This window comes from Drosophila tropicalis, unplaced genomic scaffold, assembly GCF_018151085.1.
Source record: "Drosophila tropicalis isolate 14030-0801.00 unplaced genomic scaffold, ASM1815108v1 contig_867, whole genome shotgun sequence".
Lineage (NCBI taxonomy): Eukaryota > Metazoa > Arthropoda > Insecta > Diptera > Drosophilidae > Drosophila > Drosophila tropicalis.
Window position 1 is genome coordinate 291,452 of NW_027173362.1, and position 26,677 is coordinate 318,128.

Below are 26,677 nucleotides of genomic sequence, written 5' to 3' on the forward strand. Positions count from 1 at the left end.
AAAAAAAAAACAATATGTTAAAGGAATTACACGAATGTTATGATTTATTAGATTAAAATTATGTTACGAAAATGTAATTATGCTATGACAAGAATGAATTTTAAACTGATTTGAATTGTGTTACATAATGAATAAGAATATCGAATAAAAATGTATTGAAATACCCTTTGAATTCTGAAGCGTTGTCACTTATGTGGTTGAGTTAAGACAACACACGAGGACGTGTATATTGTCAGGAAGGCCGTGTCGCATAATGGACGTTTTTTGGACACTGTACGTGTCTGTCACATTATGAACATAGTTTGACCACTGTGCTTGCCAGAACAAGCTGTGCAATGAGTTTGGGATATTGGGAATGCTTCTTAGAATTTGACTATAGCGAAGAATATGACTGGCGCCTAGGTGCCGTACGAGTGAGGCGACAGCGTTGTCGCGCTGTCGCCGAGTGTAGTCCAGCTTGGCGTCTAAAAAGAAGTAGATCGATGCGTGATCGAAGAATGCGAGTCAGTTGCGTTCGGAAAATTGTATGCGTCGGTTGGAATTCACTTCACTCTTAAAGTTTCTGAAACAATATGGCAGACCAGCAGATAGAACTAAACGACCCTGCGACATATACATACATATATTTTCCTACCCTTGCAAAAAGGGTATGTTAATTTTGGTCAGAAGTGTGCAACGCATAGAAGAAAGCATTTCCGACCATACAAAGTATATATATTCTTGATCAGAGTCACCGTTTTTCGCCGTAATCCTATGGGTGCTATAAGATATAGTCACCCAATCTTGATCAAATTTGGCACAGTCGTTTATAGGCGTAATAAACTCTCTAAGATTAAGTTTCACGATAATAGCATAGAAAATAACGAAGTTATTGAGAAAAGTCACTATTCGTGACTTTGGGGTTTGTATGGGAGCTATATGATATAGTGGTCCGATCCGGCTGAATCCGAGATATACAACCCCTGGAGTATATACAAGCCTACGTGCAAAATTTCAGCTCTGTAGCTCTTACGGTCTAGGAGGAGTTTGCGTTGATCCAGATGGACGGACGGACGGACATGGCTACTTGAACTCGTCTCGTCGTGCTGATCAAGAATATATATACTTTGTATGGTCGGAGATGCTTCGTTCTATGCGTTGCACACTTCTGACCAAAATTAATATACCCTTTTTGCAAGGGTATAAAAAATGCGATAACTTAACTTACACTGGCCGACATGATTTTGGCTGACGTTAACTTGAGAGGTGTTCTTAAGTGATTCGGGTTCGCTGATTCTGACTGCATACTTGGTTTTTGTCCATCAAGTCCAAATTTTGTGAAATCTGGAGATATGGGGTTAGAAAGTAGGCACCCAAAAGAAAGTTACAAAAAAATGTTCAACACTTTTTTTTTACAGATTTCAAAATATCCTATGTAAAAAAATTAGTTCTTGATTGCACATGTAACTAATAAGCAATTTGTTAGACGCATCAGATTCCCACAACTCTTTAAAATTTTAAAGCAGACAATTCTTGGAATCCCTATAGCATACTTTTTGGTTCAAATTTTCCTCATTAAGAACCATATCCAAAGTGTAAGTTATTATGCCTTATACAAAGGAATAACTTATTGATATTTTGTAAATTTCTTTTAAATCAAGCCTAATATATTAATGGAATAAAATAATATTGTTTTTAGTACAATATTATGCTTATATCATGGAATACAAGGAGTCTCATACAGCATCACTACTGACAATGAGTCAGACATAGTTAAAACGGCTTTGCTCCCACCTCACACCTAACGGAAATTCCTAAAACTTTGCAGGACGAGAACTACATTCATGACGACTTGAACTTTGTTTAACCAGAATCCTGAATTGGTTTATCCTTGCCGCCAGCAGCATGGCTCCTCTTTTTGGGGCTAACTTTTTAAACGTACCTCGCACCCAGCAAAGAAAACATTTTTTGTTTAAAAAAGGGTCTGAAAAACAGGCTTCCAACCAAGTAGAGCCCATTGAAGCCAACAACTTTTCTTTTTAGATTCGTTTAAATATAAAAAAGACAGATCCATTGGTCTTTAAAAAAGGCTTAAACAGGACCACACCCATGAATTATGGAGAGACGATCTGGGATAGAAAATGGGTTTCAATTACCATTTGGTTTTTTCTTGAGTTCGGAATTGAAAATCTTGTAGATTGACTTTCGTTTTCAAAAGTGCTTCCACATGGTGGATTTTAGTATATGTATTAACTTAAGTATGCATACATACTTATACTTATACATATCTACATGTGGAGATACTTAATGGGGGAATCGGTGGTGACATGGCCTGCTTCTGGTCTAGAGCATAAAAAGAAAACATGTAATTAAAATGTGTGTCTGCCTTTTGTTTTGTTTTGTGCTTCTTCTTTAATGTTTGTATTACTCTCTAGATGATTATTATTAAATGGCAAACCCCCGCCACGCCCCTCCCAAAATATAGCCTTCTCTCTCCAACACACATGAGTCTTTAGCTGACAATTGCCGTTGCCTTAAACGTTTTTTAGTAACGCTCGAGTAAATTACAGTTTTTGTTTTTATGTTTTCTGTTTTTATTTGTTGTTAACTTCTAAGACGGGTCATGGGTTTTGTCGCTGAGTGCGGTCACGGCGAAAGTAAAAAAAAAAAAAAAATGGGCCTCAGAAATGATTTAATTGCAGAATACGAAGAAAGTGAAAGAAGTCATCTTCTGTTCGGATTCGTTTCTCCATACGATCCGCCCCCGTCCACCAGCAGCCCCTCCTGCTGCTGTCCCTCCCTTTGCGTTTGACAACCGACAAGTTGGCTAACCTGTTGGCTAGTCCCAGAGAAGAGAACATACGTACATACGTATGTATGTATGTACATGCCTCTGCACATGCATCCTGTGACCAGTTCTTATCCCCCACCTTATCCTCCTCCCAGCCCCTACTCACCACCCCGCCACAAAAGCAAGAGTTGTCGCCTTTCCTATTAAGTGGGCCAGGCCAAAGTAACTGGCCTGACCGAGTTACTGATCCATTGGGATGCGTGTGTGCACACACACACACACACACACAGAGAAGAAGTGGAAAGAACTTGCCAAGCGCAAATAAAACACTCTAAGAGATTGTCTAGTAGGCTAAAAGAGTTTTCTCAATGCCCCAGCACAGTGATTCCAAATGAAGCAGTTCCATGACTAACAATTGCCATTAAAAGCAAACTGAAATCTGGGGGAAGAACTGAGGAAGCAACTAATGTCTGGATTTGGAAATTTGTTTTTGCTTTTTTCAACTTTCTTGGTTCCACTGTGCTCCCGAGCAGTGGAAGTGGCAGGGGCAGTGGCGTGTCTTTAGTTGAGTTTTTTTCTTTTTGTTTTTTTTTTATGATTAGATCGGCAATTTGCAATGGTTCGATAACTGTCGCAAGGCCAGTTAAGCGCCCCGGCGTTGCGATACCAGAACATTCGGTCGGGTCGGACTCCGACTCCGACGCACTGACATCTTCACTGAAACGTTACGGGGCAAAAGCCAAGCAGACGAGTGGTAAGGAAGACTGGCTAGATTAGAGCTTAAGCGCTGGGTGGCGTGGCAGAGGGGGCGGAGGGGTCGGAGGTATTGGCCTGTTGAATTTCACCGACTCAAGCCGGGGCTCGCCGTTTAAGTTGGGTTGCTGTTTGTTTCCATTTCTTAACGAGACTCTCAGGCAAACAGTCGCGCACGCGTTTTTTTTTTTTTTTGTTTGTTTTTATTTTGTTTGTTTTTTAAGTTTAAAGAAATACCCCACACAGAGAATGGTAGCTGAAGTTAAGCGCCTTCACCTGGCGATTCACTGGCTGCTCATCCAGTCATTCGTTCTCTGCTTGGCCTATGATTTCGGCTATCATCCGAGTGCCGAAGAGTTTGATAGTTTGTTGCGCGAGACAAGAACCTGGACGCGTGACTTATTGGCCGATAAACGGCAACGCGAACGATTTGTGCCCCGCTATCGACAGCGGGATCAGCGCCATGATTATCGTCCGGAATTGGATTTCCAAATGTTTAGCCAGGAACAGGAGCAGCAGCAGCAGGAGCAACCGTATGTGTACGAAACAGTGGAGGAAATGCCCGAAGACATGCATCATCAGCCAGATACACTTCAAGTGCAGAGTCAACTGATAGAGATACATGAGCCAGCTGCTAATACTGCTGCTGCTGCACCACATAGACCGCCTTCTCGTAATGCGACAAGTTTTCCCATATTCTTCACTAACCCGGCCACAGGCATAGTCTATGCATTGAGTGAAGTTGGTGGCTCTCAACCGAGGAATGATAGTGGAACGGGGATGGGGGCAGGTGGTGGCATCTCTATATATGTGACCAAGGCACAATACGATGCCGACATGAAGGCTTTGCAGCAGCATTACGAGGATCAGTGTGCTCTTGCTGTGGCCAAGCCGCCGCAGTCTCAGCCTAGTTCAGTATTATCTACACCGAATGTAACACCGCCGGCAATGGCTACTCATCGCCCCCAAATTATACGCCTGGAGAAACCGAAGCGGACTACAGCTCCACGTCCTAGCAATAAGTTGCCCTCAAAGCCTACGCCTCGTCCGCCGCCCATAATGGTGACCAGTAGGCCTCAGAACTCCATAAGCGATCAGTTGCTGAAGCTGCCTAGCACAAAGAAACCCATACAAATCACCACACGACGCACTCCCGTGAGGAAGACCAAGCGGAAGAAGCGCAAAAAGAAAACTCCAACGGGAGTGAAACGCAGACCCGGCCATAAGATGAACAAATCCAGTACTGATCCCCCTGCTGGTGCCGCCAATGGAGCACCAACAATTGTGATCGGGAAACGACCAGGCACAACTTCCAAAATGACTACGCGAAGTCCACCAGCAGCTACGCAGGTGGAAAAGCCGCGCATGCCACAATCTACCATACCAACGGATACCATTTTCAGTCAGCAGTCCAATGGGATCGCGCATCATATTGAACGCCGATCGCTAGAAACAGCAACAGCTGCCGCCAAGAGAGTCGGCAGCAGCAGCAGAAGACGACCCAAAAGTAAGCCTAGACGAAAAAAGAACAAGAAACCAGAAACCTTACCCCCCCCAACAAAAAAAACCGAACCCCATTCTCCTCTACCCCATGCGGTGCACCTTCTACACCGACGACGACAAAATTCCACTGAAAGCCCTAAAACCGAGTCAAAGCGACGCCAGCTCAAACGTCGCCGAGGAGAAGGCCTCAACTTTGACCTATTCGATCTTGTGGCGGGTGAGGATTACGATGATGACGATGATTTTTATTACAATGACGGGGGGAAGAAGACCTAAAAGAATCTAGCTATACCAGCACCGAGACTCACTCCGTCCCCCATGAAGACAGCAGCTCAGCGGAAGAGGGCGCAGATTTTGGTGCCCTGGTTGAAGAGCCTCTGCCAGTCACTTCCTCCATGCCACAGATCTCCAGCTTCAGTAATGAAGATACGGAGAGTAAAAATAGTCTGGGAAATAAGCGTATTCGACGAAGACCAACGACCACAATCGCCAATTCCGATGAAGACTACGACGATGACGATGATGATGATCCCGATGGAGACTCTGGCATTGGCGGTTTCTTTCGCATGATTTTCTATCCCGTACAGGTGGCAATGTCTCGAATATTTGATGGTTTCAGCAGTTCTACGGACGAGGATAACGAAGTCGAGACCTCAAAGCCCAAGTATCCTGGCTATACGCTTTATCACAGTGCACATAGCAATGAAGCCCTCGCCGAGGACGTCGACGACGACGACGATGACGAGGCAGAGATTAATGGATCGTTGGGCAGTTGGTTTAGCTCATGGTTTGGTTTTCAAAGACGTACAAAAAAAATTTCCAGCACCACCGTAATTCCTGTACCTCCTGCCCCGCTGCCCACCCCACCACCAACCCAAGCACCGGGGTGGCTGGAGAGTTGGTTTGGTTTTGGTAAAGCAACCACAGAAAGTGCACCGGAAGCAGCATCAAGTGAGGATGACTACGACAGTGAGTTGATTGAGGCTCAATAGACTCAAAAGGTTTTGAACTAAACGACCAACGACTAACTGACAAGAACCATGGACTAGGATATTACCAAGACTTTTGAGAACCTTCGAAATGGGCAACATATCGAAATTTTCCGATTATTTTTTGACCTTGCCTAGTGATCTGTTCTAGGGTTTGTTTATTTTCTTTTTGTTTCTTGCTTTGCGGATTAAATAAAATTATAAATTCGATGAAAAAAGGTTTTACTTACATACATACCAACTACATACGTCCCAACTAGTGCTTGGGGTAATTGAGTGTCGCACACAGAACTCTCCCTAACGGCCGTTCCGCTTTCTGCTCTAAAACATGCCACTGCTCTTTCTACCTTTTGCAGAATGGTTTTCTGGTTGGTTCGATTCCAAACCGAAGCCGAAGGCAAGACGTCGCACCACTTCGACAACAACCTCCACATCGACGACAACCACACCCATTCCGCAAGTGCCCATACTGACAATAGTTGATCCGTTGAGAAACCCTCAAAACTGGATAGGCATACTTGCCCATCATATAGTCAATTCAACGGGAACAAATGGAGCAGCCCAGACAACGACGACGACGACAAAAAATCCCCTACTGCAGGCTCTGGTTACTCGCATGACAACGACAACGCCGCAGCCGGATTTGCCAAGAAGGATTAGCTACGACAAATATCAAATATGGCGCCTTAAACCACAAGATGAGCCACAAGTGAGGGCCCTGGAGCAGTTCAAGAAGGGTGAAGACGGCAACAAGCTGCAGTGGCTCAAGGGTCCCAGTTTAAGGTATAGTAGTGCCTCAGTCATTGTGGCGATTGTTCTCATTTGCAGTTGTCGTTTGCAGGGGCCTAACCGATGTCCTGGTGCCTCCCAAAATGCTAATCGATTTCCAAGGCACTCTCAACTTTGAGGGAATCGCCCATGAAGTTCTCATTTTTGATGTGGGCAAAGCCATTGCCTACGAACAAACCAAAGAAGAGTATTTGTATACGACCCCGATGAGTCTAAAGCGTCCCACACTCAAACCTCTAGCCAAACGACCACCCATGACATGGAACAAGTATCACGATTACGATGATATTGTGAAATATTTGGAAACGATACGAATGCGACATGCCCAGCTGATAGAGCTGATACACATAGGTCGCACCTACGAGGGCAGACCGTTGATTGTGGTCAAAATTGAGTCCAAAAAGTCGGCGGCAGCAGCAGCAGTTAGTGCCACATCCAGTGCATCGGGACACAAGCGGCTCAGGCACAAGAGGAGGCCGGGACAGGCCAACGCTGTGTTCATTGAGGCAGGAGCCCAAGGTCTGGCATGGATAGGACCAGCGGCAGCCACTTGGATGATCTCTGAGCTTTTACGCCTTATGAAATCGAACAGTGAGTACAATAAGTAAACATTATATGTATACATACAGTGGCTCCCGGCTTATTTCGTGCAGAGCCCTAGAAAAACATTGAAAGTTTTCTCAATAACATTGAGATTTTGTTTTTTATCCGAGTTATAGGCAGATCTTAGGACACTTTTGGAGCATATTCAGATTTGGGTGGTATTCCTATTACCATTCAAAAGTTTTTTTCCAGATCTGCTTAACAGTTTGCATTATGACCCTATATTTGGTGGTCACCCTAGATTAAGAGAGGATTTTTTTTTTGACCATCATGTAGTACTTGTTCCTATGGAAGAAGAGTTTGGCTAGACGAGTTCAATGTTTTGTATTACCTCTGCACGAAAAGAGCTTGAAGGCACTGTATCTACCTTTTAGACAAAGCTCACAAACGTACCTAAAAGACCTTTGTCCTTTGACTGTGGAATTTGGCCAGAAAATAGAATTTGTTTGAAAACGTAAAATTTATTGGTCAGGATTTGTTTGTGTCTCAACGTCGAAATAGGCGGCACATTAGGTCCCTCAGCCAAACAAGAAGGGCTGGGGGCTGTTTCATTTCCGTGGGAATGGCATAACGTTTGGAATTTTGAAATATGGCCCGACCCTGGCAATCGGTGTAGCGCCTTGTGGTGGACTTGCATGGCGACGCTACGATTGGTTTTCTGGCTCTTGGGGCGATGCGTTTGAGCGCGTTCTTAAGTAATGCCCAACTCAAGAGTTTTGGTCTTGCACTCCGCTTGCAGCTTTTGGCCTTGTTTGCACTGGAACATGTCGTTGTCGTTTTGGCCTTCTTGGCCAAGAGGGAGAAAGTGGAGGTTTTCTTTTTGCTCGAAACATTTTTGACTGGTTTCAATGAAGTGCATTTAGTGCAGTTACCACCCTTTTCCCCCCTCGCAGTTACTACAACTTTGGACTGAACTTGACGACATTTGTCCTTGTTGCGACAACTTGACCTGGACTGACCAGGACTGTGGGTGGTCACCAGGGTAATGCAAAATGCCAAAACCAACAGGCAGAAAATGATGGCGACAGCGGTTTGAACATATCGGTCGGCGTTCTTAAGATCAACCACCAATTGTACTATGTAATAGCCCAGGGTTATCCAGAACGTGATAGTGCAAATGGCAAAGAAACTGAATGAGTGAGTCAATTAGTTGGATGTCTTCACGACAAGTCGTTGAGTAGTCATTGTTACTTACACAAGAATGCCCAACATCTCCATTAGGAAGGTTACAAAACAATTGACGTGCTCATTGCCAAAGATGTTGACACCAACGGGACCACGCATGTCATTGGGCCGACTCTCGTCTCGGCCTCCCGGCATGACCTCACCAGATCGGCCACCAGGCGTGGCCCTGGTTCGGGTGGAGCACCCGTGCACACAGCCCGTGCCGTAGCCACAGAACTCATCGCACTCCACGTCATCGGTGCACATGCCCGTAAAGCCTACACCGCTGCCTTGCAAATCGAGGGTATGACCCAGCGTATCCCGGCCTACATTGCGTGGGCCAACCACCTTGGTGGTGGTCCGTAATCCGCCACGAGCATGGGCAATGCACGGCTGTTCGTCTTCCATCGTCGGCTCATCTGCATCCTCGAGGTTGCTATCGAGAGGAGTGCTGGACTGGCGTCCAAAGGTGGGACCGGCAAAGTGAAGAGGTCCACCATTCGATGGGGCCACTTGCCCCACTTGATTTGGCTTACGTCCTGAAGATGGACCTGAAGATGGTCCTGAAGTTGGCGCTAAAATTGACGCTGAAGTTGGCGCTAAAATTGGCGCTGAAGTTGGCGCTGAAGTTGGTGCTAAAATTGGCGCTGGTCCTGCGGAGCAGCTACAATTAATTTGAGATCCCTCTGGTCCGGGCCGTAGCCCCTGGTGTGGCCTCGCTGATGCTGGTTGCGCCTGCATTTGTCGCTGTCCTTGACTCGCACATCCCTGACAAAATCCGCCGGGTCCTGCCATGGCTGGCTTACCTATTTGCATGCCATCTACACACTGGCCGCAAATGCCAGATTTGGCATTGCTCGCCACTTGCTTGCCCATGGCGATCTCTGCTTCCCGGGCACGATTCTTGCACTTGGTGCAGGGGCAGCGCGGTTTGTTGAACTGTCTGGAGGCCATGCCCAGACTATAGTCGTAGGGCACCTGAGGTCCACACACACATCTTGTTGTTGGCATGGTTGACCGCCGTAGCCGCCGCCTATCGTCTGTTGCTGCTGTTGTAGGAGCACAAAATTTTGACTATCGAACTGACCCCACTGACCGACTCGACTGGATGACAATAAACATACTGATGGGATCTCAGTTTGTGGGCAACCGAAATTATTACCAAAAGCCTACCTAGTTGGCAAAACCAAAAAGCAATAACAATCTCCCTTCTAGAAAGCGACGAGGAACACGACTTCGTACGGAATACAACTTGGTATATAATGCCTGTACTTAATCCCGATGGCTATGCCTATAGCCACGAGTATGATCGTTTCTGGAGGAAGTCACGCTCTCAGCATGCAGCCAAGGTACCAACTGGTCTCCTTGACTCGGCCATGACTTGGCTGCAGCAGAAACGTGGCCCAAACAAGATTTGCTATGGCGTGGATCTGGATCGAAATTGGCTATATCAGTGGGGCAAAAGGGGCAGCTCCAAGGCTCCTTGTAATGAATTTTATGCGGGTCCAGCTCCGTTTTCCGAACCCGAAACAAAAGCTGTCTCCGATTTCCTAATGGACTATCGTACACAGATTAAGGTAAAAGAGATTTATCTTCATGTATATGGAAAAGCAAACAGATTGGAAACCACAATCTTCTCTTCTCTCTTTTCTGGGTTCAGCTTTATATATCACTACAGGCGTATGGTCAAGTGGTTTCGTATCCTGTCAAGGCGAATTCTACCTTCAATTCGGAACGTTTGGATGATTTTCTAGACGTTGCCATGGTGGGCACGGATGGATTACGCAAAAAGGGCAGCAAATCGCGTTATAAGGTCGATTCGGCCAATGATCTCATTGAACAGCGTTCGGGTAAATAATTTGAAGAATTTCAAATACCTTGGAATTTTGGAAAATCTTTTGGTCATTTTTCAGGTTGTGCGGATGCGTTTGCTGCTTATGAGATTGGTATACCATTCAGTTATACCCTGCAATTGGCCGATAATGGCGTCCATGGGTATCTATTGCCCAGCAGTGCGATTGAGTCAACATCCCGAGACGCTTTCGATATAATCTGTGGCATGTTGGACTATATATAATGCCCCTTAGGTTTGCGAACAATCATATTAGTTCCTTTCATTCCATATAATATCTTATACTAAATATATACAATATATTAAATCTTAATTACTAAAAGTCCAAACATTGTCATGGACTTGATTGTGGTAGATTGTAGAATTTTTCAGAATTTGTAAATAATAAGGATGGGATCTCGAGTAACCAAATCAAAATAACAAAAAAAACTTTACAGAACAAAGATACACATACATATTTCCGTTTTATTGTTCGTTTGTTCTCAAAATCAAAATTTGTAAACCTTACTCAATCCAAGAAAGTTCAACGTACCCAATAATGGGATATGAGACAGGGCTTAATACATATTATTAGCGTTGTATTATATTATTAATCTATAAAGTTAAATACATATGTATATCAGTAAATCTTATTTTATCAATACCTTCAGTTTTTAGTCTTTAAATTTCTATCGTTATGCGTATGTAGACAATAATAAATATTAAACGTAAATTTAAATGCTTAAAGGAACATATTTCCATTCATTGAACTATGTTTGGGTGATATTAATTCTGGATTGCCAAAATAACTTGGCATTGGGCAGAAGGTTCTTATCGTTAGTTTTTTTCTGTTTTTTGCATGGATACCATGTGATTCGAATGATGAGCATATTAAAGGATATGTCTTATGTAAAGGAACTTATTTAAGATTGGGCATCGAGGCACTTTGAGTTGCACAGTTTACTTGAATCCCTGCGCCACACCTATTGAGGTTGAGATCTGCGAGAAGTTGGTCGAACATTCATTGTCATAGAAATAGAGATCAATTAGCAACTGAAATTGCGCTGGAGTCAGTGGATACGAATCCTGGGGCATTATAACAAGTGTGTCCACTCTGGGGGGTTCACCGACATTTTGCATTGCTTGGACTCACGCACCATTCCCAGGTAATTGGTGAAGGCCGCCGAGCACTTGGCTATGTTGCGCACCAATTTATCTGTCGAGCACTGCTGCATCACTGGCCGCTGGAGCATTGACCAAATAATTGAATGCATATCAAAGATGATAATGTCCGGCAGGACCATCTGATCAAACAATCGGATTATAGTACCTGGTGCGCTCTCCACATCGTCCACGGAACAAACAGTCATATCCAGGGCCAGCATTCCAAAAGGATTGCCCTCGAGATTCGATACAAAACTGCTTTGGCGATGGGTGATTAATAGAACACGCTTCTGCTGCAAAGTGATTCGTTCGCATAGCTGACAAAAATAATAGACAAATTTTTTAATTTACCGGCAAAATGCGCGCCATTTTTATATTTACTATACCTTAAGAACATTTGTGACGTATTCGCCGTTGGAGGTCAAGAAAATGTGATTAACAAGCGGTTTCTGAAGTCCTTTGCTCATACTACGTCTATATATAAATTTATTTTCCCCAAATATTTATTTTCTAAAATGACAATTGTTTATTTGGTTGCTAGTGCTGAGAAGTTCTGTTGTATTATCGGCTATCGGATCAAATGTCGATTAGTTACTGTTATCGATGCTATCGGAGCAAAACCTATCGGAAACCTATCGTAATCGACGTTATCGAAGCAAAGTTATTTTTGAGTAGCCCTGGTCAGAATCTCGTCAATTTCGAAAATCGTACGTTGCGTTCGAGGCAGAGGCAGATGCTCAGAAAAGGGTGAAAGTTGGGTAAACTATTTGGGACAACATGCATACAGTGACTTGTATAGCGCCAGTAAACATTGCCCTTATTAAATACTGTAAGTAACTAGTAACTAACATTACAAGTGAAAGTTAAATACTTATATCGCTACGCTTCTCCAGGGGGCAAACGGAATGAAGAACTAATACTTCCAATCAATGATTCCATTAGCATGACGCTTAATGCAAATGAGGTAATAAGATAAATCTCCATAATTGCATAAGTGTAAGGGTAAACCTTTGACCCCCCTGTTTGTTGTTGATCCCCAGATGTGCGCAAAGACGACAATCTCATCTTCGGAAACTTTTAAAGCAAATCGAATGTGGCTAAATGGTGAAGAAGTTACGTTTGAGGAGAATGCACGTCTAATGCGTTGTCTAGACGGTGGTAAGTGGGAGTCCTATCCATTAGATCTATGACTACATTAACAAACGTTTTCATTCGGATTAGTACGTCGGCTGGCGGTGGCAAATGGTGCACTTAAAGTTCCATTGAATTGGAAAGTGCATATTGCATCGCGGAACAACTTTCCAACTGCTGCCGGACTGGCATCGAGTGCAGCTGGCTACGCCTGCCTTGTGTACACATTGGCCCGTTTGTATGGCATTCCAATTAATGAGGAATTAACCGCCGTGGCACGACAGGGCAGTGGATCGGCTTGCCGCAGTTTGTACGGTGGCTTCGTTCGCTGGCATAGCGGTGTCCTAGCTGATGGAAGCGACTCAGTTGCCAAGCAAGTAGCATCCCCGGACCACTGGCCCAATATGCACATCCTAATTCTAGTTGTGAATGATGCACGCAAAAAGACTCCCTCTACCAAGGGAATGCAGCGTGCTGTTACTACCTCAGCGTTGATTCAACATCGCGCCAAGGTTGTGGTTCCCCGTAGAACGGAAGAACTTACAGAAGCAATCCAATTGCGGGATTTCAATACGTTTGCTGAAATCACTATGAAGGACTCCAATCAGTTTCATGCCATTGCTTTGGACACGTATCCGCCTTGTGTCTACATGAATGATGTGTCTCATTCCATTGTCAATTTCGTGCATGCCTACAATGAGGCTGTTGGCAGTTTGCAGGCTGCCTACACCTTTGATGCCGGACCAAATGCGTGCCTTTATGTCCTGGAGGAAAATGTATCGCAGCTTTTATCTGCCGTACAATTGGCTTTTCCAAATGATTTGGTGCCAAGTGTGGAATATTTACGGGGTATTCAAGTGCCAAACTTTGATTCACAGAATGAGAAGATTCTGTCTAAGTTGAGTGATGCTGATTTTCTCGAAAAGCGCTCCAAAAATGTCCTCAAATACATTATTCACACTAAAATTGGCAATGGTCCCTGCCAACTGAGCGACGATAATAGTCTTCTGGTGGATGGTCTACCTGTATCTTCGCTCTAGCATTCTCTTTAGACTGCAGCCCCTTTTCTTTGATTATTACTATTATTTATTCATCTCGTTCATCACATTTTTTAAGGGTAAAGTGTAAACAAAGCATCGCCTTATTTCAATTCTAAGCCTTTGGGGGAAACCGGGTTTTTCATAGACTTTCTATTAGAAACAAAATATTTATGTAGTACCTTGAGTAGACAATGAATCCAATGTTATGGTGTATTATTGTATTTATTAAAAAAAAAACAGATAACGTAAATGTATCGTACAAATAAACTTAACAATTTTTATAAGCGATTTTGCTGCTAATATGAAATGCAGTACTAAATATTAGTAAACAAATTTAATTTTGATATGGTTTTTACAATAAATTGTGGCTGGAATTTTGTATAAAATTGTTTTCGTTTGCTCTACTTGGGTCCAATCATTTCTTTGGGATTAACCCATTCTTTGAATTGTTCTTCGGTGATGCCCGCCTTGATGGCTTCGTCCTTAAGTGTGGTTCCATTTGCATGAGCACTCTTGGCTATGGCAGCAGCCTTGTCATAACCTATATGAGGATTTAGAGCCGTCACAAGCATCAAGGATTCATTCATTATTTTATTTATGCGATCCTTATTGGGTTCGATGCCTTCCACACAGCTCTTACTGAAGGACATGCAGCCATCAGCTGGAAAATGATCATCTTTTTTAAAGTGACTACACAATCTTTGCATTAATTTACCCAGTAAACGTATGGACCTTAGAACATTGGAAGCTATCAAGGGCATGAAAACATTTAACTGGAAATGACCATTCGCACCGCCTATTGAAACGGCCGTCTGATTGCCCATAACCTGTGCGCATATCATGGTAAATGATTCGCATTGCGTTGGATTCACCTTTCCCGGCATTATAGAACTGCCGGGCTCATTTTCCGGCAACTTTAGCTCACCCAGTCCACAACGCGGACCAGATCCAAGCAATCTAATGTCATTGGCAATTTTCATAAGACTCACGGCTATGGTATTGAGTATTCCATGAACCTCGACCATAGCGTCACGTGCAGCGAGGGCTTCGAAGAAATTTGGAGCCTTGACGAATGGCAGTTTGGTCAGTTCGGCAACTCGTTTGGCTACCTTTTCGGCAAATCCTTTATGTGTATTCAGTCCAGTGCCAACTGCTGTGCCGCCCAATGCCAACTGATAGACTCGCGGTAGACAGGTATTAATTCTGTCCAGGCCATTGGTTAACTGTTGGGCATAACCGCTGAATTCTTGCCCCAAAGTCAGAGGTACTGCATCCATTAAATGAGTGCGCCCAATCTTAATGATGTCCTCAAAGCTCTCCGATTTGCATACAATGACATCCCTCAGATGGGTCACCGATGGTATCAGACGATTATTCAGCTCCATGCCCACACTTATGTGTATGGCCGTTGGGAATGTATCATTTGAGCTCTGCGACTTGTTCACATGATCGTTAGGATGAACGGGCTTCTTGGAGCCCAGCTCTCCACCCATGCCTCTAATGGCTGCATTGCTAATCACCTACCAAAAGACAAAATTAAATTAGAAATTTGCTACACATACATACATACATAAGTAGAAAGGTTTTTGGCTTACTTAGCTTACCTCGTTGGTATTCATATTGGTTTGTGTACCAGAACCAGTTTGCCAAATAACCAAAGGGAAATGGCCCTTTTTATAATACTTCCCAGAGATAACATCTTCGCAAGCACACGATATGGCTTCAGAGATTTTTGGATCTAAGCCATAATCTTTATTAACTTCAGCACATGCTTTCTTCAAAATTCCCATTGCTTTAATAACGGGCAACTGAAAATGAGAGAGACAAGGCAAAAAGTCAAGAGAAAGTACAGTGAGGAAGATAGAAAGAGATAGAGATTCGAGATATGGGACCCAATCCAACTTCAATACTTACCGGCATACGTTCGGCTATATCGCCAATGGGAAAATTAATCTTAGATCTCATAGTTTGGGCCCCATACAGCTTATCCGCTGGCACCTTGAGCTCTCCCATAGTATCTTTTTCGATTCGGAATTTTTCTCCACCTTTAGCTTTGTTTTTCTCATTGGACTGGTGAAGAAAATGAATTCGTACTGCATTAAATTCAAGGTTTTTGTGGCTCCACTTACATTTTTGCTGTAGAGCACTTTGGATTGGCTCAAATATTGTTGACATTGCTTGCGATTTTGCTTAAAAATACCGCGGCGTAATCTTAATCCCAACATCTTGGGTTGCAATAAAAATAAAAAAGGTTTGAATAAAATTTTTTGGTCGTTTCGTTTCGAATGTAAACAAATTTTATTCTGACAATTTAGGTAATGATGTTTGACTTTCTTCGCTTAACAACTATGCTGGGCAATTGATTGATTTGATTGCCTCCTTTACTTGGGTCCCAGCATCTCTTCGGGTTTGACCCAATCATTGAACTGCGCTTCGGTTAGATAGCCCAAATTGATGGCTTCCTGCTTGAGGGTAGTGCCGTTTTTATGCGCTGTCTTGGCGATTTTCGCTGCTTTATCATAGCCAATATGTGGATTCAGGGCAGTGACCAACATTAGGGATTCGTTCATGATCTTAGCAATATTATCGCGATTGGCTTGAATGCCATTGACACAGTTGGCAGTGAAAGTGCGACTGCCATCGGCTGAAAATTTTAAGAGAAGGTCATCATTACAACAGTGTGAAGATGCTTCGGAGGCAGATTTTCCCACTTACACAGCAATCGAATGGATCTCAGAACATTGGAAACAATCAAAGGTTTAAAAACATTCAATTCGAAATGACCATTCGCTCCTCCGATGGTGACAGCAACCTGGTTACCCATTACTTGGGCAGACAACATTGTCAACGATTCGCATTGGGTCGGATTTACTTTGCCGGGCATAATAGAGCTTCCTGGCTCGTTTTCTGGCAGTGAGAGTTCACCCAAACCACAACGTGGACCAGAGCCCAGGAACCGTATGTCATTGCCAATTTTCATCAGGCTAACAGCAATGGTATTAAGTACTCCGTGAACTTCGACCATGGCATCACGCGCAGCCAGAGCCTCGAACTTGTTTGGCGCTGTCACAAATGGTAGCTTGGTGAGTTCAGCAATCTTGGCGGCACACTTCTCGGCAAAACCTTTGCGTGTGTTAAGACCCGTTCCCACAGCAGTACCACCCAAAGCCAATTCATAGACTCGTGGCAAGCAGGCATCGATACGTTCCAGGGCATAAGCTAACTGTTGGGCATAACCACTAAACTCTTGACCCAATGTCAATGGAACGGCATCCATCGTGTGAGTCCGACCAATCTTAATGATGTCCTTAAACTCAGACGATTTCGCAGCCAAAGCGTCATGTAGTGTTTTAATGGCGGGTTTTAAATTATTATTCAACTCAAGGGCTACGGAAATGTGTATGGCCGTTGGAAAGGTGTCATTGGAGCTCTGAGACTTATTCACATGATCATTAGGGTGAACGGGAGTCTTTGAGCCCAATTTGCCACCCAGCAGTTCGATGGCGCGATTGCTAATAACCTTTAAGATTGAATACAATAATAAAAAGTGAAATTCATTGGACATTCAAATACAATTCGCACCTCGTTCACATTCATGTTACTCTGAGTGCCCGAGCCCGTTTGCCAGATGACCAATGGAAAATGATCATCATACAGCTTGCCCGATATGACATCATCGGCTGCCTGTGATATGGCCTCACTGACTTTGGGATCAAGACCGAATTCCTTGTTGACCTCGGCAGCGGCCTTTTTCAATATGCCCATGGCCTGAACAACAGGTTTCTGGAAAACAACGAAAGTGAGATTGGTAGATATACGAATTTGTTCAATTCTCCGGCATAAAACTCACTGGCATGCGTTCTGTAGGACCGCCAATTGGAAAATTGATCTGAGATCGCATAGTCTGAGCGCCATAATACCTATCAGCTGGCACCTTCAGTTCACCAAAGGTATCGCTCTCCACGCGGAATTTCTGAGATGAAGAAGCCTGCAGGAAACCAATGAAAAGAAACAAACATTTTTTTAATTAATGGTTTAACATATTTTTCCTCTACTCGGCGACTATTCTAACCATTGTGTTTAACGAAAAACTTTCCAAAATCAAATGACTGCAATCTGACTATGAAAATGCTGAGATTGAGATTATTGTTGAGAGCGAAGATAAGCCTGCTCCACATCAACACCAACTGGTGGCGGGTTGTTTTTGGTTATAAAAAAAGCCGAGAGACAAGCTAAACACAGCGACGTCGACGCAATCACAAGTTAATTTTAATATATTTTATGTATGTACATACATATGTACATACATACATATATACATATTTATATGTACATATACATATGTATAAAAAAGTGCTCAAAGTGCCCCCTGGATGGATTTTGCTTGGGTAATCAAACAAGGGCGTAGGTAGGATTTTATTGTAAGGGAGCAAATATTTTCATGTGACCTGTTAGTTTCACTAACTTACCCCATAAAAGCAACGTCCATGAAACTCCTGAATTAAAGAGTCCATGCACATACATACATATTCATTTGTACATACATATGTATGTATATGTGTGCCTAAGTTTTTTTATGCTCAAAAGCTCTCCTCATTCTTCGTATTATGAGTGGGATTAGAAAATTTCGAATGGCAAGGGATCTTTCTGAAGGGGCGGGTTGGTTAACATTGCTCTTCAAAGTTTGGCATTGACATTGAAATATAATTTTTATGATATTTGTAATCATCTTGTTGACATACTAAACTTGTGCACGTACATTGTATGTACATTGTTCATAAATATCGAGTAAACACTGTAACAGTCGAACTGAGCTATTGGTAGTAGCACTAGAGTGAGAATATTTACTTACAGACCGCGAATAAACAATTAACCGGTTTAGTCTGCATAATTGTCGAAAAACCTGAATTGTCACAAAAAAAGCTCAACTTACAAGAGAGGAGAGTAAATCAAACGGAGACTAAAAACAATCCGAGTCACAATACCTGGCAATTAGGCTGCCACTTGTTACATTTACAAATTTTAAGAAAAAACAGTTGTGGATCATTTAGTGGGGGGAGGTTTGGGTTAGCCACATACATCGATACAAATATACATACATATGTATGTATGTATGTATATTGATTGTATAATTGTCTCTTAGGTTACGAAACGAAATACCGGTGTCTCTTTAAAACTGTTTGCATTATTTGTGCAGTGAAAAAGCAAACGAACAAAATTTTACAAAATATTAATATAAACGATATTACATAAGATCTTTTTGGTTGCCGCGAAGGAAGAGGAACACCAACAATCAAAAAAAAATTTAGCGAAACCCTCTTACCTGTCGTAGGCCAATTGCATTGGCGGTTGTTGCCCATGGCTTGGCCAATTGTGGCAAACCGCGTAAGCTGGAGCGCTGCAGCAGTTGGAAAACCATTTTTACTAATTCAAATTATAATTATTTATGATATTTATAAATAAACTCGACAAAAACTTTCGCTTCTTCCTCTGCAAACAGCTGCTCGGACGAGCCCACCACTACAAGAACAACACAAACAACAATGTGTAGTAGGCCGATAGTCGGAGCCGTTGGGAACTGAGAAGAACCGCTAAATTTAGCTAGACATTTGTGAGATGGGCAAATAAAACTATGAGTTACTTTATACGCAAACAGGCACACGCAAATATTTTATGTGCATAACAAGATCACTGTTTCACTTCCATTTTTAATAGAAATGTACGCAAATAACAATTACAAAAGTGCCCGCCAAATGTTTATCGATTTTCGATAACATGTTATCGGTAAATTTGCCATCTATAAAACAGCTGTCTTGTTGTAGGGAGAAAAAGAAGGAGAAAAGATTGATTTTATTTTTGAAATTTTGTAAAAATTTCTGGAGCAACCCGATATCATGTCTGCTCTGATGAAATCGGCAAGCCTAGCCCAGAAGGTGTGGGTAGCGAATCCTTTATTGGCCCGCCTGGCTGTAAGGAATTGTAAGTTAGGCAATTGCTTTCTAAATGCGTGCTTTTTTGTTAGTTTACGTAACTTGTTTTGCCTTTTCTTTTAGTGGCTGGCTGGAACAAGGACTACAAGCCGGCCGCCTATCCAAAAACAGAAAAAGAACGTCTGGCAGCGGCTAAGAAATACTACCTTCTTCCCGAGGAATACAAGCCATATGCCGACGATGGTTTGGGTTATGGTGACTATCCCAAAGTGGGTGGCGGTTGGGGCGCAGAAGCCAAGGATACTTACTATCCATGGGATTTCCCCGAGCATAAGCGTAATTTGCATGAACCTGTAAGTTTAATTGATACAACAATCTACTGTAAAATTTGCTTAAATATTGCTTTCTGTTTAGGTCTCAGTAGATCATGATTTGTATGGCGAGGACCGGTATTCACAGGCAGAGCCCCCACGCTTTAGCAATTCATATTACTTTGTGAGCTTTCTGGGCGTCATGTCTGGCTGCCTTGCCCTCTACTATTGGCTGGAGGATAAGAAAATGTATCGTCCCGTCGCCGAAAAGCAATATCCCGGAAATGGCGCTAAGCACTACACTTTTGAGCAGTAATTTGGTTGCTCTTCTGATGATTTGCAAATCACCTTCTTTTTTTGTTTAATAGGAAATTAAATCGGTAAAAACAAATGTGAAATTCAATGAATTTTATTATTTCCAATTCTGTGTGGTCGTATTTACAAATCCAAATCACGAAAAGCTATTTAATTGTATACTAAAGAGCTTATCCGAAAATGAAATTTGTTTCATATATTCCATTTTAATTTGAAAGTTTTTGCGCATTGATTAATTTTAGACAATTATTTTCAGTTTGGCGTACTTTGAATAGAAACATGTAAAGTTTTCGTGTTTTCTTTTTTGTAGATTTATTGAAATTTGTTTATAAATGAATCAGGATATAGAACAAATATGTGAACAAAATTATATAATAATTCATTCAAAAATTCTCAACTTAACTGCTACGTAGAAAAAACATAAATTTAAAAACAGGTTACAAAAAAGAACTGTTTGAAATTAAGAGGAAATGATATCGAAACTTTATATGCATGTTTCCCTATGACTTATCGTCAGATGCAAATTCCAAACAGAGAATGAGAGAGAAAAAAAACATTGAAATTGTTATCTTAATTTAGAAATACTTAATTCATTATAATTTAACTTATTCTACTATGTAATTGGGATGCACCACCAGAAGCGGATCATCGTCGACATCCTCTTCCTGTTCATGAGTTTTAACAGTTCTGTGTGGCTTAAGACTGGACGTCTTTAATGGGATAATGACCTGATCATGATAGATTAGTCGATCGATCAGTTTCTCAATTAGATTTTTCCGTGATATAAGCTCATCTTCGGACTCAATTTGGTCAGCCACCTGCTCCAGATACCAAGTGACAACATCGCTGCGTTTCATGCCTGTATCAGAACCTTCCACCTCACAGCGAGATTCCTCGGAGCGCATATGCAAGACCAACATTGTGGATAAGTTCTTATAATCCTCGAACGACAAGGTGAATTTCTTTTTCTGAATAGTAGTCGATCCCGATGTGTCCATTTCCTCATTAATCATATTGGCAGCAGCACCATTGTTCTCCATATCAATATCCTCTGGAATTCCTTCATCAACATTGACATCTTCATCATCATCGTCCAAATGAATATCTGGCTGTTCCACTCTAATGATGGATTTATTCAAGAGACGAAAAGCCTCTTTCACATGCTTCTCGAGGACGCGATTTGAGCACTCCAGCTTGGCCATAGCTTCGCTGAGTCGTATCATCGATTCCAATTGGCGGACAGTTATGCGCCAAGTGCTGCGTCCCGACGACCCAGTGTCTCTTTGACGCAAATGCCCGTAATTCTCCACTAGCATTTTGCCAGCTTCTTGCCCAATAATGGGTTTAAATTGACGGGCAAAGGTCACATAGCGTAGGACCTCTTCGCGGCTGTAGGCGCGTTCCACAGACTCTTCAATGTTGGAATGCAGATCGACAATTTTCCGAGCAATGGCATAGTCCACCACCTCGTTACATTCATCGACCAGAATGAAGAACAAATCGAATCTGGACATAATTGGGGCGGACAACTGAATATTTTGTTGCAAACTCTTGGAGCGATCGTAACGTCCATTGATAGGATTTGCTGCAGCCAAAATTGATGTTCTAGCATTAAGAGTGGCTCGCACTCCGGCTCTGGCAATGGATATGGTCTGCTGTTCCATGGCTTCGTGAATGGCCACCTGATCCCGCTGATCCATTTTATCGAATTCATCAATGCAGCAAATTCCATTGTCCGCCAACATCAGAGCACCCGCCTCAATAACGAAATCAAAGCTCTCTTCATCCCGGACCACAGCAGCGGTCAAACCAGCTGCCGACGATGCTTTTCCTGAGGTATAAATGGCTCGCGGCGAGAAATCCGAGACTTGCTTGAGAAACTGTGATTTCGCTGTACTCGGATCACCCACAATGCACACATTGATGTCGCCCCTCAATGAAGTCTTCTCCGTAGTAGTTTTGGCCACACCACCAAACAGTTGGAGCAGAATGCCCCGTTTAACCTCATCATTGCCATAAACTGATGGAAAAAGACTGGTGATTAAATTTTGATATAAATGGCGATCTTTGGACATCTCATAGATCTTATGCCATTCGGCATCGGTCATTTGTTTCTTCATGTCCTCGGCAGTGACCTCAGACATGGGCAGATCGGTGCCACCAAAACGGGCGGTTGTTGCTTGGACGCTGCAGGCCAAAAAGGCCAAGCGATAGTTGAGTTCCCTTACGCCCAGAGCCTTTAAGCCGGTTACTCCTTCGCTACCTTCGCCTGGCTTATGACGGGAACCCATTTCCGCTTTGGTTCCTGGTGTACTCAGCACAGACACATCGGGTACCACTATGAGAGTGCCTGTGAAGTCATAACGATCTCCGGCTTGAACCGTTTCAACCAGCTCAGATCGTAAGATTATTTCAACCGCCCTCGGTATGCAGCCTCTGGGTAGTTCTGCTTGCGTCTCCTGGATTCGAATCTTTTGAAAGTCCAAGAACAGAGATTTCTCTACATCCAACATGAATCGGCGGCGATTCGAGCACACTGGATTCCGGCAGATGGTGGGATTGGTAAATTTAAATTGCTGCTCAACGTTTCGGATTTCTGTTTGACAATCAAGGCACATGAATGTACCCGAAACCAGCTCTGGATGTACCGGATGGGTGCGCACCACTTGTCCAGAAATGCGAATCAAAGTGCCAATTTTCGATGTAGTCAAATCTCGAACTTTATGCCGCGTCGGAACCTCAGTGAAGGCTACGTAGCAATCCTTGTTGGTCTTCAGGCCTATGCGATCTTTGACATAGTTTGATACTGACTGACACAGAAATGGGTATACGTGGTAGTATTCCTCAATAATGGCGGTAGCTAGATTCTGATCATATTTCTCTACATCCTCGAAACTGACTTCTAAAGTGCAACGATCGGGAGATTCCAAATTGGCAGCTGGTCGTTGATATTTGATTTCGCCCTCCTCTTTGAACTCCTCAAGAAAGTCCTGGAATAGTTTTTGGGTGCGTATGCCGACTTCATCCTTCACGCGTAGCTGTCCAATTTGGGCATCGGCGACGTCCATGCTTTAATTAACAATTTCGATATGTTGTCACTGCGACGAGAGCGTAAACAATGAATTGTTTGGTAAAAATTAGTTTCTCTTTTTGCAACGCGTTTTGCCAACTTTTGGCGCGAAATTTTTGTCAATGTGACCGTGGCAGATGCAAAATGTTGAAAAACCGTTGTTCAGAAGTGTAGATGTTATCGACAGGGTAGATGCTATCTACACGAGTTATTTTACAACGGTCAAAACATAAGATAATAAAATAATAAGAGAAATATGCGAAAGGCGAAAACGCTAATGTAAGAGAGAAAAAGTTTATCTATATATTAAAAGATAATATCTTGGACATTATCCGGACTCAATTTGAAAAACTTCTTATTGGCTTTAGGTATTTCAAATGTTTGAAATTTGAATTTTAACTTCCGTTTCTAAAAACGTTTCTTTTTTTCGAAATAGACAACACAAAACACTTGCAATTAAAGGTAAATAACTAAAACTAAACAATACAGTAGAGACTATTAGGCAGTTTTTTTTTTTTTTAAATTCTATAAAAGTGTCTTTTTTTATTTATTTAAAACTAATTGAAATCACTTTGATGAAACTGAAACTAGTTATAAATGTAGCTACGCTTAATTTAATGTTGGCTCTACGACAACAGCGCTACCAACTCTACGATGATCGCAAACTGGATGCGGTTCGCTGCCCATTAGTCCAATGGCTGTCTGTGCTGAGTAGGCTTTATCAGCGGGCAAATACTTTATTTCATGGCCAATGCGACGTAAGTAGGCAACCGTGTGTCTAGGAACATCGGGTTCAACTTCAACTTCCATGGGCATCAATTGATGATGCAATCGACCAGCATTGACAGCCCTTTCGATTGGCTCGTGAAGCACAAAGAAACGCAAAATGGTTTGAGCCACCGAAGTTGTAATTTTTGAACCACCTGCACCACCCACAAGCAGTTTAACGTTGCCATGATAGTCCAGGACAATGCTGGGGCATGTTGAGGACATGGGACGCTTGCCGGGCTTGATGTAATTTGCTGGACTTGCCGGTATGCCATAGGTATTGACTTTGCCTGGTGTGGAAAAGTCATCCATTTCATCGTTCAATATGATACCAGTTTGACGGGATCGAACTTTGGCTCCCAAATGACTATTAATGGTACTAGTCACGGAAATGGCATCTCCATTGGGTGCTAAAACGGAAATATGCGCCGTTCCATGATCCTCGACATTTGTGAAATTGGCCCCATAATATGCAGTACTTGTATTTGTCCGATCATCCAAAATAAGTTCACGTATTTCAGCGGCAAATGCTGGATCCAGCAATTGCTCATAAATCTCCTGCACCTCGGGCTCAAAATGAATATCGCCCAGATTTGTTCGATGTCCGTAGGCATGCTTGAAAGTCTCAATCAAACGTTGCCAATATTTATCTGTATTGCTAGTATACAAGGGTTCCATCACATTTAACATAAACGTAAGCACAGCTCCACTCGTGGGCAGGGGCGAAGTGAATAGCTGGTAACCGCCTGTAAAATGAGTATGTAGCGGTAGCTCCCAACGGACTCTGCAAGCAGAAGTTGGTTAAATTGGCTAAACACACTCTAACGACGGAAACAGATACAGCCACATACACGATTAGGATGTATGTACTTGAACTTCCCTGTCTGCTGTTTGCTGTCTGCATACTTACTCATAATTTTGTAGATCCTGTTCGGTGATAATGCCACCCATGGCTTGTATATCTTCTATCAGCTTTCGACCCACACGTCCTCCTCGATAGATGACCTCAGCACCTTCATGGGCGACAATTTCCAGGGTTTCCGCTAGCATATGACGATACATGATCTCACCCTCTCGATAGATGGTGTCTGTTTTCGGATTTATGAAAATCTCTGCCATGGAGGGCTCATTTATGATATGCTCCTCGTAAGTCTCCAAGACACCGGCCAGATAACGTGAGACCTCAATGCCATTACGACATAGATCGATAGTGGGTTGGAAGAGTTGATCCCATGGCAATTTGCCATATTTGGAATGTAAGCGCCAATAACCAAATATTTCGCTAGGCACTCCGGCGGAAATGGCACCAGTGATTGTGGTGTCCACAAACATATCTTGTTGGGATGCAGCCGGTGCTGTCTCGCGAGCAATTAATGTTTCAATGAAACCGGTTTCCTTTGAATAAATTGTGGCCACAAAACCACCGCCCACACCTAAGCTATGTGGCAGCATAACGCCCTCGCACAACATGGTAGCTATGGCGGCATCTGCAGCCGATCCGCCTATATCCAGTATAGAGCCGCCCACCTCGGCGCATCCTTTGCCATTTGAGGCCACAGCGCCAATACGACGGGGTTCTTCGGGTGAACCTTTCAGTCCCAAGATCAGTCCCAAAGTTACACCAACAACAGCCACTACCAAAATGATCCAACAGACGGCATATTTCTTGCAGCAACTAAAACGAAAGGCATTTAGTCGATTAAAATTTAGGTTAATCCTTTCGGCACTTTGATCCAGACCCCACAAAAATATCACCTAGAACTTCAAATAACTGTTGAAAAATAATAATGTTCGAGTTTAATCCAAAAGCGGTAATCATTTTGATGATTTTTTTAAAATGGCATGCTAATGTTAACTATAATTTAATTGATTTCACAATATTTTTCAAATATAGGATATACATATATTTTTTTAAACTGACCACCTTCTTAGCGAAAACAGTTAAAACAAAGTTAAATCGTGTTGCACAACTTTTCTTTTCACTTGTTTCACACTTGTTGTTTTTTATTTCCGCTTGTCACTTGAATTCAAATTATAAATACCGTTACTTACGCCATTCTGTGTGTGTTTTAAAATCTTTAACCTTAAATTAAAATGCCAAAATAGAATGAATAATAATTATATCGCCTGCGGAGACCGCCGCGAATTTACTTTATATGCTCATGGTGATCAGTTCAACCTTCTTTATATATCCAACTAAATTGGGATTATCTGTGTATCGATAAAATGAAGGAAAATAGCCAAGATAAGAAAGATATCATTTGCTTGGAGTTTGGCCATTCGGTTTCTAGGCTACGTCATGGCGAAATAAAAAAGCTTTTTCTACTTTCAGTAGACTGACGAATTCTTTGCCGGCAAAGACCAAAGAGAATAAATCTATATTTGTGAATTTTGAACGACTAATCAAATGCGAAAGCGTCTTAATTATATATTATCTAAAAAATGATAAAAGAAAAGCAAAATTATGTATTGCTAATCAATAAGTTTTGGAGCGGTAGACGATACGAGGAGGCTGACTAATCAGAAAACTATATAACTATATGACT

The 26,677-nt window shown here is 42.5% G+C and overlaps 9 protein-coding genes across 11 annotated transcripts; 3 read left to right on the forward strand and 6 right to left on the reverse strand.

The window, feature by feature from the left end:
- Positions 1-3,724: 3,724 nt before the first annotated feature.
- LOC137583620 (uncharacterized) lies at positions 3,725-10,648 on the forward strand. Its single transcript, XM_068298710.1, is given in 7 exon segments — positions 3,725-5,282; positions 5,285-5,995; positions 6,372-6,798; positions 6,857-7,395; positions 9,787-10,148; positions 10,232-10,421; positions 10,485-10,648. Coding segments are annotated over 7 exon segments (3,903 nt in total). The 5' UTR covers positions 3,725-3,772.
- Positions 7,849-9,695, reverse strand: LOC137583714 (uncharacterized). Its single transcript, XM_068298815.1, has 2 exons — positions 8,603-9,695; positions 7,849-8,536 (listed from the first exon to the last, which is right to left on the reverse strand). Exons 1-2 carry the CDS (start codon positions 9,580-9,582, stop codon positions 7,894-7,896), a joined length of 1,623 nt encoding a protein of 540 aa, XP_068154916.1. The 5' UTR covers positions 9,583-9,695; the 3' UTR covers positions 7,849-7,893.
- Positions 10,649-10,868: 220 nt separating the features above from the next.
- On the reverse strand, positions 10,869-12,129 carry LOC137583719 (uncharacterized). The gene is made up of 3 exons (XM_068298823.1): positions 11,953-12,129; positions 11,552-11,883; positions 10,869-11,516 (listed from the first exon to the last, which is right to left on the reverse strand). Exons 1-3 carry the CDS (start codon positions 12,031-12,033, stop codon positions 11,363-11,365), a joined length of 567 nt encoding a protein of 188 aa, XP_068154924.1. The 5' UTR covers positions 12,034-12,129; the 3' UTR covers positions 10,869-11,362.
- A 111-nt stretch (positions 12,130-12,240) lies between these two features.
- On the forward strand, positions 12,241-14,123 carry Mvd (mevalonate diphosphate decarboxylase). Its single transcript, XM_068298785.1, has 4 exons — positions 12,241-12,395; positions 12,460-12,530; positions 12,607-12,724; positions 12,788-14,123. Exons 1-4 carry the CDS (start codon positions 12,344-12,346, stop codon positions 13,735-13,737), a joined length of 1,191 nt encoding a protein of 396 aa, XP_068154886.1. The 5' UTR covers positions 12,241-12,343; the 3' UTR covers positions 13,738-14,123.
- Positions 14,045-16,083, reverse strand: LOC137583690 (probable fumarate hydratase, mitochondrial). 2 transcript variants are annotated; one of them, XM_068298781.1, is made up of 5 exons: positions 15,867-16,083; positions 15,652-15,807; positions 15,342-15,545; positions 14,453-15,257; positions 14,045-14,398 (listed from the first exon to the last, which is right to left on the reverse strand). In XM_068298781.1, exons 1-5 carry the CDS (start codon positions 15,960-15,962, stop codon positions 14,139-14,141), a joined length of 1,521 nt encoding a protein of 506 aa, XP_068154882.1. In that variant the 5' UTR covers positions 15,963-16,083; the 3' UTR covers positions 14,045-14,138. The 2 variants fall into 2 exon arrangements, with proteins under 2 accessions (XP_068154882.1, XP_068154881.1); XM_068298780.1 differs by having other exon boundaries at positions 14,045-14,413.
- Positions 16,012-19,249, reverse strand: LOC137583691 (probable fumarate hydratase, mitochondrial). 2 transcript variants are annotated; one of them, XM_068298782.1, is made up of 5 exons: positions 19,061-19,249; positions 17,588-17,725; positions 17,320-17,520; positions 16,453-17,257; positions 16,012-16,381 (listed from the first exon to the last, which is right to left on the reverse strand). In XM_068298782.1, exons 1-5 carry the CDS (start codon positions 19,154-19,156, stop codon positions 16,119-16,121), a joined length of 1,503 nt encoding a protein of 500 aa, XP_068154883.1. In that variant the 5' UTR covers positions 19,157-19,249; the 3' UTR covers positions 16,012-16,118. The 2 variants fall into 2 exon arrangements, with proteins under 2 accessions (XP_068154883.1, XP_068154884.1); XM_068298783.1 differs by lacking the exon at positions 19,061-19,249 and adding an exon at positions 17,810-17,938.
- Positions 19,250-19,546: 297 nt separating this feature from the next.
- ND-ASHI (NADH:ubiquinone oxidoreductase subunit ASHI) lies at positions 19,547-20,376 on the forward strand. The gene is made up of 3 exons (XM_068298786.1): positions 19,547-19,716; positions 19,791-20,020; positions 20,082-20,376. The coding sequence occupies exons 1-3, from the start codon at positions 19,632-19,634 to the stop codon at positions 20,292-20,294; spliced, it is 528 nt and encodes a 175-aa protein (XP_068154887.1). The 5' UTR covers positions 19,547-19,631; the 3' UTR covers positions 20,295-20,376.
- A 204-nt stretch (positions 20,377-20,580) lies between these two features.
- Mcm6 (minichromosome maintenance 6) lies at positions 20,581-23,485 on the reverse strand. Its single transcript, XM_068298779.1, has one exon. It carries the CDS (start codon positions 23,359-23,361, stop codon positions 20,899-20,901), a length of 2,463 nt encoding a protein of 820 aa, XP_068154880.1. The 5' UTR covers positions 23,362-23,485; the 3' UTR covers positions 20,581-20,898.
- Positions 23,486-23,971: 486 nt separating this feature from the next.
- On the reverse strand, positions 23,972-25,831 carry LOC137583563 (scoloptoxin SSD14). Its single transcript, XM_068298649.1, has 2 exons — positions 25,042-25,831; positions 23,972-24,915 (listed from the first exon to the last, which is right to left on the reverse strand). The coding sequence occupies exons 1-2, from the start codon at positions 25,599-25,601 to the stop codon at positions 23,973-23,975; spliced, it is 1,503 nt and encodes a 500-aa protein (XP_068154750.1). The 5' UTR covers positions 25,602-25,831; the 3' UTR covers position 23,972.
- Positions 25,832-26,677: the final 846 nt, after the last annotated feature.

Bases quoted from the DNA above. Each gene is read 5' to 3' on its own strand.
- LOC137583714 (XM_068298815.1), bottom strand. From the start codon at position 9,582: ATGCCAACAACAAGATGTGTGTGTGGACCTCAGGTGCCCTACGACTAT. The intron at 8,537-8,602 runs GTAAGTAACAAT...TCACTCATTCAG, and splicing joins GAGATGTTGGGCATTCTTGT to TTTCTTTGCCATTTGCACTA.
- LOC137583719 (XM_068298823.1), bottom strand. From the start codon at position 12,033: ATGAGCAAAGGACTTCAGAAACCGCTTGTTAATCACATTTTCTTGACC. The intron at 11,884-11,952 runs GTATAGTAAATA...TATTTTTGTCAG, and splicing joins ACGTCACAAATGTTCTTAAG to CTATGCGAACGAATCACTTT. The intron at 11,517-11,551 runs GTCCAAGCAATG...TGAACCCCCCAG, and splicing joins TACCTGGGAATGGTGCGTGA to AGTGGACACACTTGTTATAA.
- Mvd (XM_068298785.1), top strand. From the start codon at position 12,344: ATGCATACAGTGACTTGTATAGCGCCAGTAAACATTGCCCTTATTAAA. The intron at 12,531-12,606 runs GTAATAAGATAA...GTTGATCCCCAG, and splicing joins TGACGCTTAATGCAAATGAG to ATGTGCGCAAAGACGACAAT. The intron at 12,725-12,787 runs GTAAGTGGGAGT...CATTCGGATTAG, and splicing joins AATGCGTTGTCTAGACGGTG to TACGTCGGCTGGCGGTGGCA.
- LOC137583690 (XM_068298780.1), bottom strand. From the start codon at position 15,962: ATGTTGGGATTAAGATTACGCCGCGGTATTTTTAAGCAAAATCGCAAG. The intron at 15,808-15,866 runs GTAAGTGGAGCC...TTTCTTCACCAG, and splicing joins AAGTGCTCTACAGCAAAAAT to TCCAATGAGAAAAACAAAGC. The intron at 15,546-15,651 runs GTAAGTATTGAA...TCTCATTTTCAG, and splicing joins ATATAGCCGAACGTATGCCG to TTGCCCGTTATTAAAGCAAT.
- LOC137583691 (XM_068298782.1), bottom strand. From the start codon at position 19,156: ATGGTTTTCCAACTGCTGCAGCGCTCCAGCTTACGCGGTTTGCCACAA. The intron at 17,726-19,060 runs GTAAGAGGGTTT...GGTTTCCTGCAG, and splicing joins ATGCAATTGGCCTACGACAG to GCTTCTTCATCTCAGAAATT. The intron at 16,382-16,452 runs GTAAGTGGGAAA...TAAAATTTTCAG, and splicing joins GAGATCCATTCGATTGCTGT to CCGATGGCAGTCGCACTTTC.
- ND-ASHI (XM_068298786.1), top strand. From the start codon at position 19,632: ATGTCTGCTCTGATGAAATCGGCAAGCCTAGCCCAGAAGGTGTGGGTA. The intron at 19,717-19,790 runs GTAAGTTAGGCA...CTTTTCTTTTAG, and splicing joins CCGCCTGGCTGTAAGGAATT to TGGCTGGCTGGAACAAGGAC. The intron at 20,021-20,081 runs GTAAGTTTAATT...CTTTCTGTTTAG, and splicing joins AGCGTAATTTGCATGAACCT to GTCTCAGTAGATCATGATTT.
- Mcm6 (XM_068298779.1), bottom strand. From the start codon at position 23,361: ATGGACGTCGCCGATGCCCAAATTGGACAGCTACGCGTGAAGGATGAA.
- LOC137583563 (XM_068298649.1), bottom strand. From the start codon at position 25,601: ATGTTGTGCGAGGGCGTTATGCTGCCACATAGCTTAGGTGTGGGCGGT. The intron at 24,916-25,041 runs GTAAGTATGCAG...TTCTGCTTGCAG, and splicing joins CAGGATCTACAAAATTATGA to AGTCCGTTGGGAGCTACCGC.